The 20,173-nt window shown below is 35.4% G+C and overlaps 1 protein-coding gene across 2 annotated transcripts; it reads left to right on the top strand.

Annotated features, from left to right (window-relative positions):
* The first annotated feature begins 2,687 nt into the window (after positions 1 to 2,687).
* On the top strand, positions 2,688 to 9,547 carry LOC128860580 (uncharacterized). Of its 2 annotated transcripts, none has more exons than XM_054098191.1 (2): positions 2,688 to 2,947; positions 3,838 to 9,547. In XM_054098191.1, the coding sequence occupies exon 2, from the start codon at positions 4,217 to 4,219 to the stop codon at positions 4,637 to 4,639; it is 423 nt and encodes a 140-aa protein (XP_053954166.1). In that variant the 5' UTR covers positions 2,688 to 2,947; positions 3,838 to 4,216; the 3' UTR covers positions 4,640 to 9,547. The 2 variants fall into 2 exon arrangements, with proteins under 2 accessions (XP_053954166.1, XP_053954165.1); XM_054098190.1 differs by having other exon boundaries at positions 3,835 to 9,547.
* Positions 9,548 to 20,173: the final 10,626 nt, after the last annotated feature.

Raw genomic sequence — 20,173 nt, 5'->3', positions numbered from 1 at the left:
GGACGGGGCTCGGGTTCTGTTAATGGTGCGGCCGCATCCTCTCTGGCAAATGGGTCCGCTACTTCGTTCCCTGCTATGTTCTGGGACCCAAATTAGCTGTATGCGATTGTGCGTATCTAACAGATTCATTTTCTCGATACACTCAATGAACAGGCTGTGTTCGTAAATGCAACATGACGCTCAAACTACAATTGCATAACAAACAGAACGTTAAGAAATGCCAATATGGCAGCACTGCAATAATCAAGCGTTCAAAAAGACAACAATTCTATCAGTTGTCACTCATAATTTCTATCAAAAAATTGTTTACTGCATTTAACTACGATGTCTGATGAAAAGTAAGTGCAAAACTGTTTTATTTTAATTTTTGTATTGAAATGTAGTTAAACTATGTTAATAATAATTGTATGAATTTTTATTTTTAAACTTTTAGTGAAAATCTCAGTAATGCGGAGGCACAGTTATTGCTGAGAGCACGGTTGAATATGGAGAACGAGTTTAAATCGGGTAGAAGGAAAAATAATGTATTGTGGAAGAAAGTTGTGACCGAAGTTAAAAATGTAAATCCCAATATAAGACTGGACAGCACCACAGCGCAGAGAAAATTCTTAAATCTCTTGGTAACGTACAAGCGCATTAAGAAAAGAAATAATTCTTCCGGTAGAGAAGCAACATCCTGGAGGTATTTTGGGGACTTCGACGAAGTTTTGTACCTAAACATTTTTCTCTTTGACTTCAATAGCCTTCTTTTTCTTAAATTTAAAGAAAATCTATCTTTTCTTTGCTCACAAATTTCGTCTAGTGTTAGATTCAGCAAAATTTCCTTATTAGTTTTATACGCGTTCAAAAATGCAAACAAACGTATTTGCAAATTGTCAAAAATTGTATAAGAAGTATCAAATGTCAAACTTGCAGTGTTGCCACTGATGCTTATGCTGCAAGTCATGTCGCATTTACGAACACAGCCACAGTGAGGACATGATGACAAAGCCTTGAGTGCCGCCTGACTATCGCTGAGAATGGAAATTCGCTCATTTCGGAAGTTCCTGTTTAAGTTAATCTCTGCACTTAGACAGATGGCATGCAACTCCGCTTGGAAGATGCTTGGAAAAATACCCATCGGCACAGAGTAATTGGTTTTGCGGCCATGTCTTCTGGTATGTTTGAGCTATCTGTATACCAGGGCAGGGTACACTCCTGGAGTTTACTTTCAAATGAGGTCGGGCAGTGCTACTCATTTAACTTTGTTGTGGGGGTGGCTGTTGTGGTGAGATTTTGCCCATAAATTGGTTGTTTGTTCTTCATCACCATTTGACACTTCCAGTTTAAGGCCCAAAAAGCGCGTGGTTTTCTTTAGTTGCAGCCAAACGTGCCAGATGTATAGGGTAAGAGGTAGGGCATAAGGAGTTAGATTTTTGCAATGTGTAACCTAGTTTTGTATGAATCGAGATCGAAATGGAGTTAGTTGCTGTATGGATGGAAATCGTGGTAAGATAGACCTTTAATTTTGTGGTAGTTGCTTTCTTTCGGCGGAACGATACCAAAGTGTCCTTCCAATAATAATATTACGATGATATTCTCTCCAGGTTTGCATTGTAGATCAGGTGGTTTTGGAAATGCTTTTCGATCTTGCCTTAAGTTGTATAGTGTACGCTTTTTCTTGAGCTAATTAAGATTTCGCGCTCCACTTTCACATGTTTGGAGCACCTCATCATGCACGCACTTGTTTAAATATTGGCTATAGCTGCTGTGAAAAACTTAAGTAAAATCTTACAATATGATTTCAAGAAGTTCATGTAAGTGCAAAACATGCTTCATTGTACTGGACAATTAAGATTTCCAAACTTAAAAATTCTGAGCATTCACGTAATTTGAACTGATGGTGAGTTCTATAGCATCTCTACAGGAGCTGCTTAAACTGGTTGTGGTCCTTTATAGGGAGCAATTCCATCATATAATGTTGGAACGTTGTTGTTGTATTTTTCGTCATAGGGGGACACCCAGAGCGCCGTCAGACCTTGGTTGAAGGCTCATCCATCGATCGATGGTCGATTCTTCGTTTCAAGCTTTGACTCGAGCAGGAACACTCGATCTCCAAGACATCCTAAAACATGTGAGTCGGTAATTCGGGACTCTGCTAATTAACTAACTGTCTGCAGCCTTTTTTATATGTTTACACATATCCTTAACAATAGAAAGACCTTCCATTACAAAATGTGGGTGCTATTGATTAAACACGGAAAAGCCTGAAGGCATACCCTGGACTATGCGCTCTTGTAACCAAAGGTTCACAACAAGAAGGGTTCACTATAACGGCCAGTTTTTTATTGAAAAAATAATTTTAAAATTTGTTCAAGAACGCATAACGGTTATCTATTTATGCTGGCAATGCTAAACTTTATAAAATAACTGCGCATATTTCTATCAAAATCTATTACAAACAATCGTAAATATGTACGAACAACATTACAATGCCAATTAGAGCAAGGCGAATGCATTCACCAAAGCGCAATGAAAAGAAAATCCAATCCATGAACGAATGCGTTGCAAATTCAACGAATTGTTGCAATAGCCATGCGCGAAAAGGAGACGACCGTCTGTGCTTTTGTTGTAGTCGTGTATTTTCTGTTTGTCACATTTTGACATTTCTAGTGGGAAAATCGGCAAAAGAAAATCGCAACAATGGGGAAAATTGCAATTGGCGGCTCCAAACACTGTTGTCGTTGCTGTCGCAAAAGCAATTCAGTTGTCAAATGTGTTTGAGACGTTGAGGCGAGTGGCTGGTGATTTTGTGATTGCGGTCATAAAGTTGGCAAAGTGAGAAAAAAACACACATACGACCCCAATCTAGTTGGAGAAAAATCCATTTCAAGTGAGAAAAATGGTGCCGTGACTGCTAATAAGAAATGGTGGAACACTTCCGGTTTGCAAAAAAAATGAAAAAATTGTTAGTTGCACATACTACAAAACTCTAATTTATGCATATATATGTTTGTAAGAAAGCTAGCAAAAAGGAAAACATTGATTTGTTACAAGTGACGCGTTATGCACTCAAATCGTTCCAATTAATTACACGCGCAGAAATGCACTGCTCCAATTTCTGCTGACATTTTTGTGTGTCGCGTACATACTTGCATGCATATACATATATAGGTATCACCGCCCATCAACTCCCCATTTGGCAGTGAAAGTATTTCCGTGAAACCGACTTGTACTTCATTCATTCAACGCCGTGCCACGCTTGCACACAAGAACGACTTTGCAGTTTCCTAATCGCTTTAGAGCAGCGTTGAGGCGTAAAATCTTGCCGCAAGTGCAGCAACGACAGCCGCAGCGACGCCAACTGCGACTTCATTGTCTACATGGCTGCACTGCGACGGCATGTGCGATTTTAGTTTTGGCTTTTGTTAGTGCCACAGCAGCGTCACCTCTTATGCGTCCTTGAATTGCTGGCGCCTGTGATTTTTGTTGCAATCGTCAGCCATTGTAAGCGCTGCCTCGTAGACTTTCTTCCGCCGGAAACACTATTGCAGCATATTGACTGCAAATGCCAGTCGGCATTGTTGTTAATGCACATTCAAAGAACAATTGATGGATTAAAGGCAGTGCTGCCAATTGCATAGTAAATTAGTGAAATAGTGAAGGTGAGGAAGAAGTGTTCGGTGGCGTAACCTGTTGGATTTTCAATTGCAAAACAAAAATACGTGTGTATGTATGTGAATTGAAAGTAATGAAAGAAAAAATAAACTCGTAGTTAATGTGAAAACAGCAAAAGCGCAGCAAATTAAACGCGACAAAAAATCGATTGGGCTCATTTCTTTCTCTCCACACCAGCAGCGTATGCCAATGCAGTGCTGTCATTATTTAAGTGAGTAGCAGCATAGCAGCGCACAAACATATTTGTGTCTGAGTGTCCTTTGCGCGAAAAAAAGAAGTAAAAAATAAATTAATAAAAAAATGATATAACAAAATAACTGGAAAAGTGTGTAAAAGAACGGAAACCTTCTTTCCTAATCCGATTTTCAGTTGAAATTTCAAACAACAAAAACCTAGAAAAAAAACTTTTAAAAGCAACATTACATTTCTCCCTTGAACTTACCTTGCCGCTCGCATGACTCATCCACATTCTAACTGACCCCCTTTTGTGCCATTGTCGCTGGCTTAAAATCAACAAATAAGTCCACACATCAACACATCGTGTCGTCGTGTTTGGAAAATGAAAAGTCACAACAAATATGCAAAATTACCCCAAGATTTAGATTTAAGTTTCCAAGAGCAATTGGACGTGGATGCAGACGCTTCGGATGATTTCAATTTAGCCGCTGGCATTGGTTTGGTAGACGACACCGACGACGACGAACGTGTCGCAACAACTGGCGACCTAAGAGGAGTAGCTACAACAGCAGCGGAGGGTCACGTTTACGACGACGAAGAGGACGACATTGTAATAGCAACAGCTGCGGGAGGTGGCGGCAGTAGTGCGGGAAAGCGTACGGATGTTGGTAGCGGTGGAACAGCAGGTGTGCGTGTGAACACGTCAGCCATCTGTGGCGAACGAAAAGTACGAGGCGGTGTTGCTGTTGGTTTGGGCAGCGATAGTATAATCGAGGTAAGTGAAAACGAATCAATGAAAAATTAGACAAATCGAAAATGAATATAAAATGAATAATTAATGCCGCCTTTCTGTGGTTAGCACATTTAAGGATTCAGTAAGATTGTAGGATACTCGTATTTGTTTTTGCTTTTTGCAATAAGAAGAGAACGAGCAATGGGGTTTTGAAAATTGTATAAATTGACTCAAATGACCTGGGAATTTGATTTTGTAACGAAACTTATGTACATATTCAATGTCAAACGTTGATTATCTAATGATCGAATATAATTAGCACAATGTTTACACTATACGTCAAAATCGAACTTGTTTTGTGGTATAAAAATCAAATAAATAAATAATTGGCGCTTACACCATTTTTTTGGGGTTTGGCCGATCTCCTCCTCCTATGTGGGGCGTGCGTCTTGATGTTGCTTCACAAATGGAGGGATCTAAAGTTTCAAGCCGATTCCAAACGGCAGATATTTTTTATGAGAATATTTTTCATGGCAGAAACTCTCTCGCAGGTTTGCTATTGCCTGCCGAGGGGCGACCGCTATTAGAAACATCTTTTTCTATCATTTTGCTGTTTCGTGGCATAGGAGTAAAAAAAGTGTGTACTCCATTTGTAAATTTACAGCTAAACGTCAAAGTTTAACATGTCTTCAGCAGTTCTGTGTAGAGAAAAACGGGGAATATTTTTTAACTGTTCAAAACATGGGCTTGTTTGCCTCTTTTGTAGGAAAAGATAAACGGTACTTAACAGGTACTTAACGGTACTATAACAGTATAAGATATACCCCAAATGTATTTTTCACTAAATTGTACTATGAGTCTCTTAATACACCAAAGCTCAAAATTTAACTTAAATGCCAGAAAATAGTTAAATTTTTAAATTTGATTTGATTTAATTTTCATTGGAGCCGAACATTCTTGCAAAATGTAGGTAGACACCGGAACAGTCGAAACAGACTTAAAACCTTCAAACTTACAGATCAGTTACTTAGCATGGATTCGAATGTATTTGTATTTTATTTTATTGGTATTATCTTCAAGGAAGAAATACTTAATCTGCCTCTTTTCTTTGGGCTGTTTAAAATTTGCATTTATCAAAAGAGCTATTTTATGAGCTGAGCTTTTGATTGGTGACGCTTTAGTGTTAGTGTACTTTGCTCCTTGCCCAAACTCGATGGACATGAAACATCAAAGAATGGAGAACGGAGCAGGTTAGTCACTCTACGGTAGGCAATTGTAAATTTCCATAAAAAGCTACACATTAAACCACAGGCCTTTCTATTTGTATGGCAACGTCACGACGTACAAAGTTAGTGGAAGGAGAAGCTGGGGAAACACATAAAAATAAATTTACCCGCCAATAACATATGAATTTATATGAGTTGTGGTTATTTCGATTTCGAATAAGATATACATAAGGAACCCTGATTCAAGAAGGTAAAAGCACGCATTTAGAAATTAGTTACCTATTATATAGTTACCATTTCAAAGCAAAACAACACCAAGACTTGGTCAAGCTATTATGTCGGTCATAAAGGTTAGCCAAATAATTTCGTATCTCAAGTCTGTAGTGCCTGTTCAAAAACAATAAAATAGCAACTCGTAGTTTCCCAGTAAAACAAAAATGTAATCGAAAAAAATAACAGAAAAAATAAGAAAAAAAAACATGCAAGCCAAAACCATAACCAGTAAACGGAAGTACTGGTCATGTTGTCATGTTGTGGCTGTCAGGATCCATCATAAATAGAAATAACACAATTGATTGACGTGGATTTAAGTCCTTCGCTGTCGCATGATTGGTCAATGTCACCTTGTAAATGTAATATTCACTGCGAGAAGTAAAAAAATCAATCGATTCGACTGAATTTTTAGTGGTGGCAAAATTTGAGCATACATATGTATGTGTGTACAAAACAAACATGTACAAATATACATATTTACACATAAATACTAATGGATAAATGAGTATCCGTCTTTGGCGCAACTTAATGGAAAACTTGTAAAGTAAGTTTCCTTAATAACTTAAGGGTAGAAACTTATAAAATATGTACTCGTTTGTATGTAGGCGTGTAGGTATGTTTGTAGTATGAGATTGATCGATAGAAAATGAGAAAGAAAATTATAAACTGTGATGATTGAAAGGACATTTGTGTGGTAGTGACGTGTATAGTGCGATTCAGGTGCGATTATACTTGAGAACAAGTAACAAACTTATTTAGTTAGCCGCTAAGACATTGATGCAAGTTCTAGCTTGAGCATTTATTATGCAATTATGGTAAATGAAATTTTAGAAATGCTATATGCAATTACTATTAATCGCTAGATGGCCAGATGCAGTTAAAAATTTTTTAAATGAAGCGTAAAAAGTTATTTTAGCACTAAATTTAAGCTCTTATGCTCTCTCTTTAGATCATACAGTATTCATTGTTTTATATAATATTCTCCCTCCCCTCATTTTACCCTATATGGCAAGAGTACCACGGGTACACTACAAGTAGCACTAGAGAGAGTGCCGTTTTAAATAATTTTCTCCTTTGCTCTCATTTTCCCCTACTTAATTACAAATTTTTGATCCTATTACTAGAAGTTTTTAGTGATACAAATTTTCAAGGCCCTTTTTAGCCCATAAGGCATTTGCTTTATAGTAAGCGTCCCCTATCAATGCATCCTGTTATGAAAACTTTTCTCATATACAAGCGCACACACATCCACACACGTATTTGTGATAGATGCATCTGACTAAGTTTATTTGCCTGTGTGCATGTAAAAAGTGAAAACTTTTCCATATCCTTTGCCAAGTTCATTCATGTGGCAGTTTTTGTTGAACTTTTCACCAAAATATTTTGCCAGAAATATTTATACACTTCCTCCCTCAAACTTGTGATCCTTAAAATATCCCCTTCTTTTAGCACATACCACAACTCACACTCATACATGCACTACATTTCTGCTTTCTTATGAAGAAATTCCATTGCTGGCAAAAATTCCGCTGCGCTATATCTGTGGTAAAAAAGCGTACTAGTATTCGTTTACTTACTTGCATATAGGTATGTACTAGTATGCATGTATGGGTATGTATTTGCAAATGGGCGGATTGGAACCCGTTTCATTACAATCGAAAATCTTGAAGACTTGTGTGTTATGCTGTGAATGAGTAAATTGGTTAACTAAATTTGTGCTGAAAAAGTGAATTTTAGTTGGTATGATGGGGAAAAATGATATGCCTATGAGTATGTTTGTATACTCGTATAACTTGTGTAAATGCAAGAACTCTTTGATGTTTGAGTATGTAGATTTTGTATGGGGTAGAGTTAAAAGAGTTGAAGGCGAGAAAAATGGCAACTTTTTATTTTTATTTTTGAATAAAATAAAATTGACAAAATAAATAAATAAAAGGAAAGAAGAAACAAAAATAAAATAAAAAATAGTAAGATTAAGAAAAACAAAATGTAAGGGGGGGAAAATAAAAAAAATAAAATGAAATGAAATAGAAAGTAAAGTAACATAAAATAAAAATAATAAATAAAGAAAAATTATAAATAAATATAAATCTTTATATATAAAAATGAATGTTTGTCTGTATGGCCTCGATGAACTCAAAAACTACTGGACCGATTATTATAAAAATTGGTATATACATATATGTATTTTTCCATCAGGTGGCGCTGCAGAGTAGCAACTTCTGCCCCGTTCAACCGATTTTTTTCGAAATAAACAAAATCAATAAAATGGTTTAGAATGAATTGAATATTTATGTGCCGATTTTTCTTTAAAATTATTATTTTTTAATTTATTTTAGTTGCTAGCGTAGCAACGCGCGCCGGGTGCAGCTAGTAAAAATATAAAATTATACAATAACAAATAAAATAATATACAATAAAAAATAAAATACTAAGCTAATATAAAATAAATACAAAATAAATATTAAAAACTATAATTAAGTGAAATGAAATAACAAATAAAGTAAAATAAGAGGATATAAAATGTCACGGGTGATTTTTTAGCTATTATCTTTTTAAACAGTTTGTTTAAACAGCTGACGCACGTTTCGTGTTTTGTTTCACTGCCAAATATCTTCAGTTTGGTCTATAATTTAACCATAAATCGTCTTACAAACGACCTACGCTTGCAAATCATTGAATTTTATTATAAAAATGCGTGTTCTGTTAAGAAAGTTTATCGCGCGCTTCTTCCATTTTATGGTCAGTTTAATCGACCCCCTGAAGTGGCTATTCGAGCTATTGTGGCTAAATTTAGAACCAAGTTCACATTATTAGACATCAAACCACCAACACGCTTACGTAGAGTGCGAACTGAAGAAAATATCGCAGCTGTATCGGCCAGTGTTAATGATGACCATCAATTATCGATTCGTCGCCGTTCGTAGTGTTACTGTGAATGGTGAGTGCTACCGTGCGCTACCAACTTTTTTTTGCCCATGCAAGAGCTTGACTTGCATGACATGTGGTTTCAGCAAGACGGTGCCACATGCTACACAGCACTCGTAACAATGTACTTGTTGAAAGGCGAGTTCGGTGAACATTTTATTTCACGTTCGGCACCTGTCAATTGGCCACCCAGATCGTGCGATATAACGCCTTTATATTATTTTTTGTGGGGCTATGTTAAAGCGCATGTCTATTCAGACAAGCCTGCTTCAATTAACGCATTGGAAGACAACATTAAAGCATTTATATGTGAGATACCGGCCGAAACATTGGAAAGAGTATGCCAAAATTGGACTAAGCGGATGGACCATTTGAAGCGCAGTCGCGGTTTTGCATGAAATAAACTTCAAACATTAAATTAATATATATTTTTTTGAAAAACTTTCCTATAGCTCTTAAATATCACCCTTTAGTAGTGTAAATGAAGGAAGAAAAATAAAGAAAAGTAATAAAAGAATATAAAAGTAAAATTAATTTAAAAAAATAATTAATATGAATTAAAATAGAAAAAAATAATAAATAAAAAAATATAATTTAATTAAATTAAAATTAAATGAAAGGAATTAAAAAAAATAAAGTAAAATTAATTAATATAAAGGAAAACTAAGTAAAATAAAAGAAATATTTGAAATAAAAGTAAATTATAAAAAAATAAAATGAAATTAAATAAAAAGTATAGTAAAAAAAGAAAATTAAATAAAATGTAAAAACTAATATAAAATTAAATAAAAAGTATAGTAAAAAAATAAAATTAAATAAAATGAAAAAAATAATATAAAATTAAATAAAATAATATGAAAAAAATGTAAAATGAATAAAGACAAAAATATTTGTTTTTTAATTTAATAAAACGAAATAAATGAAAACGTTTCGGGTATGCGACTACAAGTTACATAGTCCATTCGATCAGTGCATTTTCTGACTACTTTTTCCAATAAATCTGGTTGTATGGCGTCGATGGTAGCTTGAATATAGCAAAAAATTGATTGTTAAGCGATATGTATGACAAGTTGCGCCATTTTATTGAAATTAAATTTCGTCGATGTTTAGCTGATTAATTTTTGGAAACAAAAATTCAGTCTATATGGCTCAATAGCGCACACCTTTCACCCCAACACAGGTGCTCCCTCCTCATTTCGAAAGAAATAAGGACCGATGATGCCGTCGGTGCTCTATGAACTTCGTGCCTAGATTTATGTTTTGCTAAGTAAATTCCTACAATTTGTGAGCGTTTTGGCATTAAACGATTCATGATTACTTTCCAAACTTTACTGCACAGAAATGCCAACACAATTTGACATTAACAGGTGTCAAATAATAGTTACCGATATTGATAGTTCTCATGCAGCTGAAGAAAGACCCATTGCTTCTTTCCCTTGAACGAGGGAGCTGGCATCAAACCATTCACTATGTAATTTAACGCCAGGCGTGGTACTTTAAAGAAGAGAAGTTTTGACAGAGCCACACCCAACTATTCTCCATAACCACCGCATGTATTTATGTATAAATGAATGCATTTTAAAAAGATTTACATTAAAAAAGTTTAGTCTTTCGTGAATAAAAGGTAAAATAATGCTGTGCACATAAATTATCTTTCGTTACTTAAAGTTGGTATGCCAACTTTGGTAGTTTTCTGCTGGATTCGCAGTAAGAACTTTTTGTTTATCCATAAATTGCTATAGGAGTACAAATGATTTTCAAACAATACTTTCATGCATTCATTAGTGTGCTTAGCTGGCTTAAATACGTATACACATATATATATAATTATTTGAAATTAAATTTGATTCGTTTGTTGACTTTTGAAACTAACTTTGAGTTATGCGTTGGAAAAGTGCAGCAGATGCCCTGTCTACAAATATGCCAGAGCGATGATGTACATCTGATTTCAGTGTTGGCATCATTGACTTCGCGCGCAACTTCTGCTATCGTTGGCTAGCACAGAATAAGCGCAGACAAGCAGACGCTTCGTTGTACGACTATACTACATACATATGGATAGGTTCCTGCCTGATTTTAAATGGAGAAAAAAGAAGAAACATAAGCGAGCGCGCTTAAATTAAGCGGAAGCTGTTAAATGTTAAATTAAATGATTTTACGGTTTATTTAATTATGTTGGCGTTGATTTGTGATACTTGGCGTAAGTTGCTCGCCTGCTCGCCTGGCGCCCAATCCTTTCGCAGCAATAATTGTAGTCGAAGTTGTGCTTGTGCGTGTTTGTTTTTAACTCAAATAAAAACTTTGTTGAAAAGCAAACACATCCACACACGCACACACATATGTATGTATAATAATTTGCTTATGTAATTGGCTGAGCGCCAGCTGCAAACCGCAAGCGCTGCGACTAATGGGCATCGCAGGAGCATCGAGCGTTTTAGAACCTGCTACATCAGCTGCATTAAAATACATATATGGCATGGCCATACGCTGATGTGATGTGTTGAAGTTTTTAATTTGCGTTTTGTGTTAATGTTAAATTTTTTTATTTTTCTTGTTTGAAATTAATTATGCGCATTGATGCGAAAGTCCGCGTGTTGCGGTGAAAACTTGCTAATTCACATTTTATTATGCTGATTATCACGTCAAACACATATGCGTGTGCATGCGAGCCCATATGTGCGTAGATATGTATTATTCGCGTAGCAGTTGTCCTTTTTTGCGATGCTTATCTTCCCCGTTATTTCCATATTTCTATACGCTTAACGCAGCCAAGTGCTGCTATGAGGCGTTTATTGTTACAAAAAATCGAGGCGCTCAAATTTTGGTAGTGAAGAACTCCGCGGCCAGTGCTGTTACCCGCTTAGTGCGTCGAAGTTCGCTTGCTCAAGCGCAGGGGTTAAACGATTTGAGGAACGCCTATACGCTTTTTGTTCAAAAATCACTCGAAGCAAGCGCAGAGACTGATTATAATTATATAGTCGGACAAAAAAAAAAGAGACATCGCATTTTGATGAATTTCCATGCTGCTTCATTAAAAAAAATAAACAAAATGGTTTTTTAATTTTTTACAGCCAGCCCGTAGCCAGCCTGTAATTAAATGAGAAAGCGTGGCTTACTATGTACATAGAATTGCTGTATCAATTTGTGTTTTGCGATAATTTTTGTTATAAAATTATTAAATGGCATATAATGATTCGCCTCATTGGGGCTGGTTAACAATTGGTTTTGAAAAATAAAAATTCACTGACAAAATAAAATATTAAACGTTTGCTTAGACATTAGAAATAGCAAAATATTTGCTGTCCATACTGAAAAATTCAGTGGTTATTGATTGAAATTAAACTTTTATCAATTTAATTTTTTGACGCGCCAGGGCGTATGAGTATTAAATATTCAAACGCTCATAATGAATGCATTGCGCATGCAACCGTGAATTTTAAGGAGGAGCACTCTAACCCTATTTGAGGGGTACGTCTTTCTCCTCCTTTCTTCTTCATGCTTTATACTATGGAATAATTTAAGTCACAAGTCAATAACAAAAATATTTAATGCTGTATAATGATTTAAATGATTTATTTTTTCTTTCTTCTTAATTTCTCTCATGACTCGTTAAAATTTTTAATATCCCCTAATGACTTGATGCATTTACGTTGTGAGTGCAAACTGACGTTAGTGGTCGCACATCATCAACATCATCATTGTCAGCGACAGCAACATTAAATGGCAAGTAGCAGCGGGCGTCATGCGTCAGGCGTCAAGCGGTTGTTGAGCAATGCGCTGACTCATTATAGTGTTCACTGTCCTGTGCGTTACCATTACAGAGAAATTATTTTTGCTTTCCATTCCTTTTTTAATTTGCACTTTTGCATATTTCGTTCTGTCAGCAGCAGTAGTAGCAACAGCAGCAGCAACCACACAATCCACATAAAACCACAAACAACACGCAAACCTCAACGATACCACGAAATAACAATGAACCCGCCGAACCGAACTACCAGCCTAGCCAGCATACTCGTACAACCAAAGCAGTTGGCATTTCAGTGAGTTAACTTAAAAAAGACGCCACTTGCTTGCTCCGCCACTGCATCTCCGCCACTCTATTGTTGCTGTCGTTCGCATTTCTGCGAAATTTTGGCAACATTTCGTTGAAACATAAAATTTGCTGTCAAAACCGCTGAGTAACAGCAAGCAACAGCTAAGTGGCTGTACCAACATTAAATTGCGCGCACAATACATACAAGTGCGTGATGGCGTTGAAGGAACAACAAATGAAAAGTAGGGGAAAAATGTAAAGAAAAAAAAAACAGCGATAAATGAATGTAGGCGAACAGTGTTAGGGAATGAAAGAAAAAATTATAATTTGCCATACCAATTTTTGTGCACATAAAATTATCTCATGCGCGTCTTCATCCCCACTTCAGTACATGCACAAAAGCGGCCTACCTATACATCAACCAACTCCCCTCTTCGGGATGTTATTTATTTGTGGCTGGACTCGTAAATATCCTGCGGCCTCTAACTGACGCTTTGTTATGCCTACTTTTGTGGTTTTGCTTTTACTTGTTTATTGTTATTATGCCTTGCTACAAGATGAATGTCATTTTTGGTAATTTTAATTTAATTTATATGTAGTCGAGGCGTAATTTCGTATTGTTACTGCCGCAATTTCTTTTAGTGCTATTATTAACGTTCGCTGCGTTTTAGCATGCCATTCACAAATATTGAAATGAAATACTGATAAAGCTGCAAGAAGTCAATGCTAGTAGATGTGCGAATGACAGTAACAGACGAGTACTGCTTAAAGGAAAATTTAAAAATGAAATATAAATTTGAGAAAGATGAAGGGGAAGATCGCGGAAAAATTACATTTCCAGTTTAGAACCAAATACAAGAATATTGAAGTAATTTTCCTCTCATTTTATTTTGTTTACAAAAAAACTGACATTTACTTATAAAACACTTATTAGTCGTAGGTATGATTTTCAAAGTACGAAATTTTCATGAGAATCTTGAAAGTAGTGAAGCGATTGGAATTTGAATATAATTGATTTTGGAAAAAAAATTTATTTTAAGCTTTAATCCATAATAAACCTCCAGCGTATGCCAGTTATTTTTCGTTAAAATTCCTTAATTATTTATCTCGTATTTGCGTCACGTTTTCGCTTGGAAAGGAAATTTACCAACGTTAATCACTGCATACATTTAGCCATAAGTAATATGCGCATGCGAAAGTAATTCCAATGTGAGCTTTCTTATGAAATGAAGACAAGGTAAATCAGATGGTGTTGGTTAGTTGGTTGGTTTAAGTGGTGATTCGTCCAGAACCCAACTAGCGCTTCCTCGTTACCAACTTATTTATTAGTTATTTATCAGATGGTGTAGTTATCGGCAATCTCCAGACACTATATCTTCCTGTAGCGAAGGTCAGAAAAGATTACATCTTTGATTTGCGGCTGTTTTTGCGTGCGCGGCGGCTACGGAATCAACCAGTGCGTGATTTCAAAGAAGGAGATTGGTAAAGCTGCTTACTTTTTCACTCCCGTATCACTAAAAAAACGTTGTATTTGTTGTTTGAAGTGAAAGAAAGAAGTGGTTCTTTTTTAATATATAAATAATTTTTTCAATTTTTTTCCTGAAGGAAGCGGGGTCGCATAACCGGCAGATAAGGTAAGCATTTTTTGATTACTATTTGTTTTTTTTTTACTTTTTTTTAATTTTTTTAAACGTTTTCACATTTTTTAATTAAAAGTAAATTGTTTTTTAGTTTTTTAAATTAAAATTTTTTTCTTGATATTTTAAATTTTTTTAAATTAAAATTTTTTTTTTAATATTTTAAAATTTTTAAAATTTAAATATTATTTATTGTATTTATTTAAAAATCTAAAATTTGTTCATAAATAATATGATGAATTTTAAAATTTTTTAAATTTAAATTTTATTTATTTATTTAAAAATCTGAAATTTGTTCATAAATAATATGATGATAAACTGTGAGTGCGAACTGGGTGGTCGTACCGGCAGTACATTTTGGGAACTAAGAAATATTTTTTAATTTTTATATTTTTGTTTCAATTTTTGTAAACGTTTTCACATTTTTTAATTAAAAATAAAATTGTTTTTTAGTTTTCTAAATTACAATTTTTTTCTTAATATTTAAAATTTTTTTTATTTACTTAAAAATCTGAAATTTGTTCATAAATAATATGACGCTAAATTCCATCCGGTTTTCATGCAGAAATCAATTGTGAAGACGCAATTTAAATTTCAAATCAATTGGTCAAAATTTATTCGACTCAATCGGTCAAACTTAATTGAATTACGAGTTCAGCAGCTGACTTGAAAAATGTATAGAAAAAGGCGCTTCGCTAAAAAAATTTCGAAATGGCACGCTTCGGACTGAGATGGACTGCGATAAAAGTATTTAGACACTTTGCTTCATTAATCTTTTGCTCAAATCTTGTTTAAGTTATAAAAACATCTTTTAAGCAAAGGAATTTATTTGAATTTTCTACGATAGTCTCCTCCTTAATCACTTAATCATATCGCAAAAAAATTAATTTTCAAAGTAAATTTCCGCAAAAAACAGTAAAATCCGTATTTTAATTGATTTGAATATAGTTTTACAATCATTTTGTCAGAGCTAAGCCATTTCATGATTCTTAAGTGGATTGTTGAAATAACTTTCCCAAAGCAATTCTTTGAATATTCCTTAGAAAATTCCATTGGGTATCAAATGGCATTTTCCAACTCCAGAAATTTCAAAAGAGTCAGTAGCGTAAACCACCTTATATTTCGGCAGTTTTCGCTCGAAAAATTCCTAAAGGACTATCACTTTCATGAGCACTGCCTGCCATTTTGAATGCCAGTATGTTGCGCCACCCTTGCTTTCTTCTGCTGAAAATGCTTTGCATACTGTCAGCCATGTGAATACTTGGTTTATCTGCGCGTTCCATCAAATATCCGTTTGCTAGCATTTCGAATGCTGATTTAATTTATTTACAAAAATACATCTTTTCTTGCTCTATAGACACGCGTCTAGCTTATGTGCCCTAATGTAGGCAATATTTGGCATGTTGCTACATACAGTCTGCATAGTGAGTTTATATATATATACAAAATATTGACTTGAAAATACTTGCCATGCTTGCACGCAGGCCCTTCTTTCTTTATTTACACATTTGTGGCTTATTTGCATGTTGGTTTACTTTCGTGTCTAAAATGTTTTACAACACTGCTTACAACTGGGTACGTATATTACATTGCGGTCTTGCCCATCAACAGCAACATTTTGTCTGCCCTACAATTAATGAAATTTTGTTACATGACAGGGTGCCGTTTGCACTCTGCTTCATATTTTCATTGCACGTAGTCTGTGGTTGGGTGTTTCTACTTAAGTGTTAGCTTGTTTGTTTATTGAAACGTTTAATAAAAGAGGTCCTACGAAAGTGGGCGTCACAGTTTCCTCTTGCCCTAGATTATGAAATATTGGTTATGCGCGTATGAATTGTTTTTGTAAACGCTTTTGTTTGCCCGCTTGTCAATTTCTATGGTTTTGTTGATACAAGTTTGATAATTCTGCTTTTCATATCTGGGTTATTTTGAGTTAAGCAGTTCGAACTAAATACATACATACATGCGGACACACAATTCTAGTGGGGTCATGAACTTAAGTCAATCGGCGATTTTGCAACGATTGCGTGCTATAGAGAATCCCATCAGCGATGAGCCTTAAAATTTAATTAGCGGGAAAATGGAAAAGAACAGCAGAGTAGTGTAAAAAAGTGAAAAAACATAGGTTGGATTTTACGATTCCCGTTTATTTCTTTTAATTGTCGCTCGCCAACGGAGTACAGATGAGTTTTACCCTAGGCCGCTTCCTCGCAACTTTTACCTTCAAGCGTTGTAAATTTTTTGTCACGAATGAGTCGTTGTATAAATTTTTTTCGTGGCCTTACAGTGACATCTACCGGCTGGAAAAATCGTTAATATTATATTCAAAGATTGCAAATGATTCTCGTTGATACGAAACCCAAAGTTAATTTGAATACAAATAAAGGGTTTTCCAATACAAAGTGTTAGTTTGAATAGCCCACTATTTCGGTAGATGTCACTTTTGAAGCTGTCATTTTTTGATATTTGACAAGTAGAAACTACGCCATTAATAAAAATGGAGTGATACACGCTTAAACAACGCATTGAAATTATTAAAATTCATTATAAAAATGGTGAAAACGGTTCGTAAAACTCGAACATTTTTGGGTCAGCGTGAAGCACCTTGTCGAACGGCAATACAAAAATTGGTGAAAAAATTCGAGCTGATGGGACAAATTAGTGATGTGAAGAATAAAACTCGTGCACGTCGCTTAAGAACAGCCGAAAATATTGCTGCTGTAGCCGAAAGTCTTGAAGAAAACCCAGGTTTGTCCATTCCTCGTCGTTCTTTGGAATTAGGCATTCCACAAACATCATTACACCGTATTTTGCATAAAGATTTGGTTCTTAAGGCTTATAAAGCCCATTTAGCACAATAATTCAAGCCGGCCGATCATCAACAACGTCGTGTCTTTGCTGATTGGGTCGTTGAAATGCCCATTTCCACCCGGTGGCTTCGTCAACAAGCAAAATTGTCGGATCTGGGGCTCAGAAAATCCAAAAGTTATTGCTGAAAAGCCTATCTATCCTGAATGTGTGACTGTTTGGTGCGGTTTATGGTCCGCCGAACTCATTGGACCTTATTTTTTCGAAAATGAAGCTGGAGCAACAGTTACAGTGAATGGATTGCGCTATCGAGAGATGATTAACGATTTTGTATGACCGGAATCGGATGGTATTGATCTGGACAACGTTTATTTTCAACAAGACGGCGACGGCGCTGCGAGCCACACATATAACGAAACCATTGATCTTTTACGGGAATAACACCTCTTATTGGAAAACCCTTTAGTTGAGCTAAATATACTTCAATTTAAAATTGTGTCAAAAGACGCGTCAGAAACGAAGGTTAAATATCTTAGCTGAAACAAAGTGACACTTTTTCATGTAAATACTCTTTATTCTCTTCTTTCCTTTCGGATGTTGAGGAGGAAAATATTTAAAAATGTTATTACTTTGCTTACTCACAGTTATTGTACGGATGCAGCAGTATTTGCATGATTCGTTGATATTTTGTCGTAAAATTTTCTGACAATTATCTTCTTCCGCTTCTGCTACGCAAATTATTGTTCTAACTCCTCAAAACGATCCCTAAAATTCGCTACTCCCCCACGCGGATCAGTCCAGATTGTTTCGCGTTTAACTTGTGCTATTCTTCTTCTTAACTCTTAAAAGATCAGCATACCTGGTTTTTGAAGCAAAAATAAGAATTCTGCAGATTATTTGCGACTACTCGAGGTCTGAAGAGATCCATGCGCTTTAACTGGATTATTTTAAGAAAAATGCTTGTTTTAATTAAGTTCAAAAAGTTAGACCAGCGAATAATTCGCCTTTATGAAAATTTATGCTGGAGCTTTATGACAAATTCTTTATTTTTTATTATCTTTAATTATATTTCTTTCGTTTATGACGTAACGATGAGAACCACAGGCTGTCAAATGTCAAACCACAGTGGTAGCGCAATATCCAGAACGCAATCGTCTCTTCCATCAAACTCGCTTTAAAGGCAAGAATTCCTATGCTTTATTTTGCTTTGTTCACTCTGCTTTTGTGCCTTTTTTTTTTTTAATTTTGCTTTACTTTATTTTATGTTCGTTCTTTGCTCTATTTTCTCCTAAAGGAATGTGGCGCTGTTCCATTAAATACCATCGATGCTAAAGATGTTTTGATTGGCAAAGGGTGGCGTTTGACAGCTCTAGCGCAGTTACTAGCTCAGCCAGAGCAGAAATAAATTGAAATAAAAAGAAAAACTCACAGAATAAAATATAATAAAATAAAAGCTAAGTGTAGGTATATAGGTATACTGTATATATGTATGTATGCGCATATAATGAAAAAACTAACACAATCTGAAAAAAACAGAAATAAAAAGAAAAAATTCCAACTCATTGCAATGTGGCCATGAAACGAAAAGTACTGAAACTACGAACGTCAGGAGGTATACACCAATACTTAAATTTTGTCTACCCGCAACATATTTACCCTACACGAAAACATTTATCGCACAAAATGTTAAACAGAAAAAAATTTAAAATAGTAACGAGAAGCAAACAGAACCACACCACAACATGACCGTAACTAATGGCCCATTCAGCTATTTGAAAAATGACTTTGTTGTGCCATTTTTTCCGCCATTTTGTGCTTTCTGCTTCCTATTGCACGTCCCACGCAGCAAATGTCAGTACAATATGCAGTTAGCTTGTAATCCGATTACGCACTTTAAATTATTCCCACTTGAAGTTCAAGCAGGAAGATTGAATAGTATCAGGCCAACAACGCCGTAAATAAATAGCAAGCTGCTGCTGATGCCGTTTCTGGAATTCTTACAATATATTTTTCGTATATATACGAGTACCAAAATGTGCTTATTACTTAGCCGCTCCTAGTTGTGGTAGTTGCAACATGCCCTCACGCAGTTGTTGCCAACGCATTGTCCATGACGAACGACCTTAGACCCGCCCTTGACGGGCATTAGCCGTAGTACACGCATACAAGTTGATGAGCGAGGCGAAAAAAGCTCGAAATAGAGCATTAAGGACACGAGATTGGGCTGTATTATTGAGCAGAGAGCTAGTGAAGCGTTGGCGAGTAGGAAGAGTACAAGTAAGGGTATCTACAAATCTATGTAAGAATATGTACGAGTACATTACACAGCTTTGGGTTACACATTGGTTGTCAGGATTAATTGATAAGGACTTAGAATACGGTGCAGCAGATGTGCTGAGCTGCTTTGTTGAAGCTTCTTAGCACTCCTCCAATTCAGTAAATGTTGTACATAGCAATACAATTTTCACGTAAATCTGGCTTTCTACAAATTTCTACATATTTCATGTTTATTCTCTACAAATTTACTTCAAACTAAGTTATGCAAAATTGTAGCTATTTTTAATTTAAATTTTCTCTCACAATTTCCACATTTTTAAATAGTTTACCCCTGCATACAATAATGACAAAGCAAAAAGCGTACAAAGCATAAATTATTTATCATGCCACGCCGGCGCATATAAAACATTTTCTACGTACAGTT

This window comes from Anastrepha ludens, chromosome 4, assembly GCF_028408465.1.
Source record: "Anastrepha ludens isolate Willacy chromosome 4, idAnaLude1.1, whole genome shotgun sequence".
Classification (NCBI taxonomy): domain Eukaryota; kingdom Metazoa; phylum Arthropoda; class Insecta; order Diptera; family Tephritidae; genus Anastrepha; species Anastrepha ludens.
The sequence above is the reverse complement of the archived record's forward strand: the minus strand, read 5'-3'. Positions and strand labels throughout refer to the sequence as shown.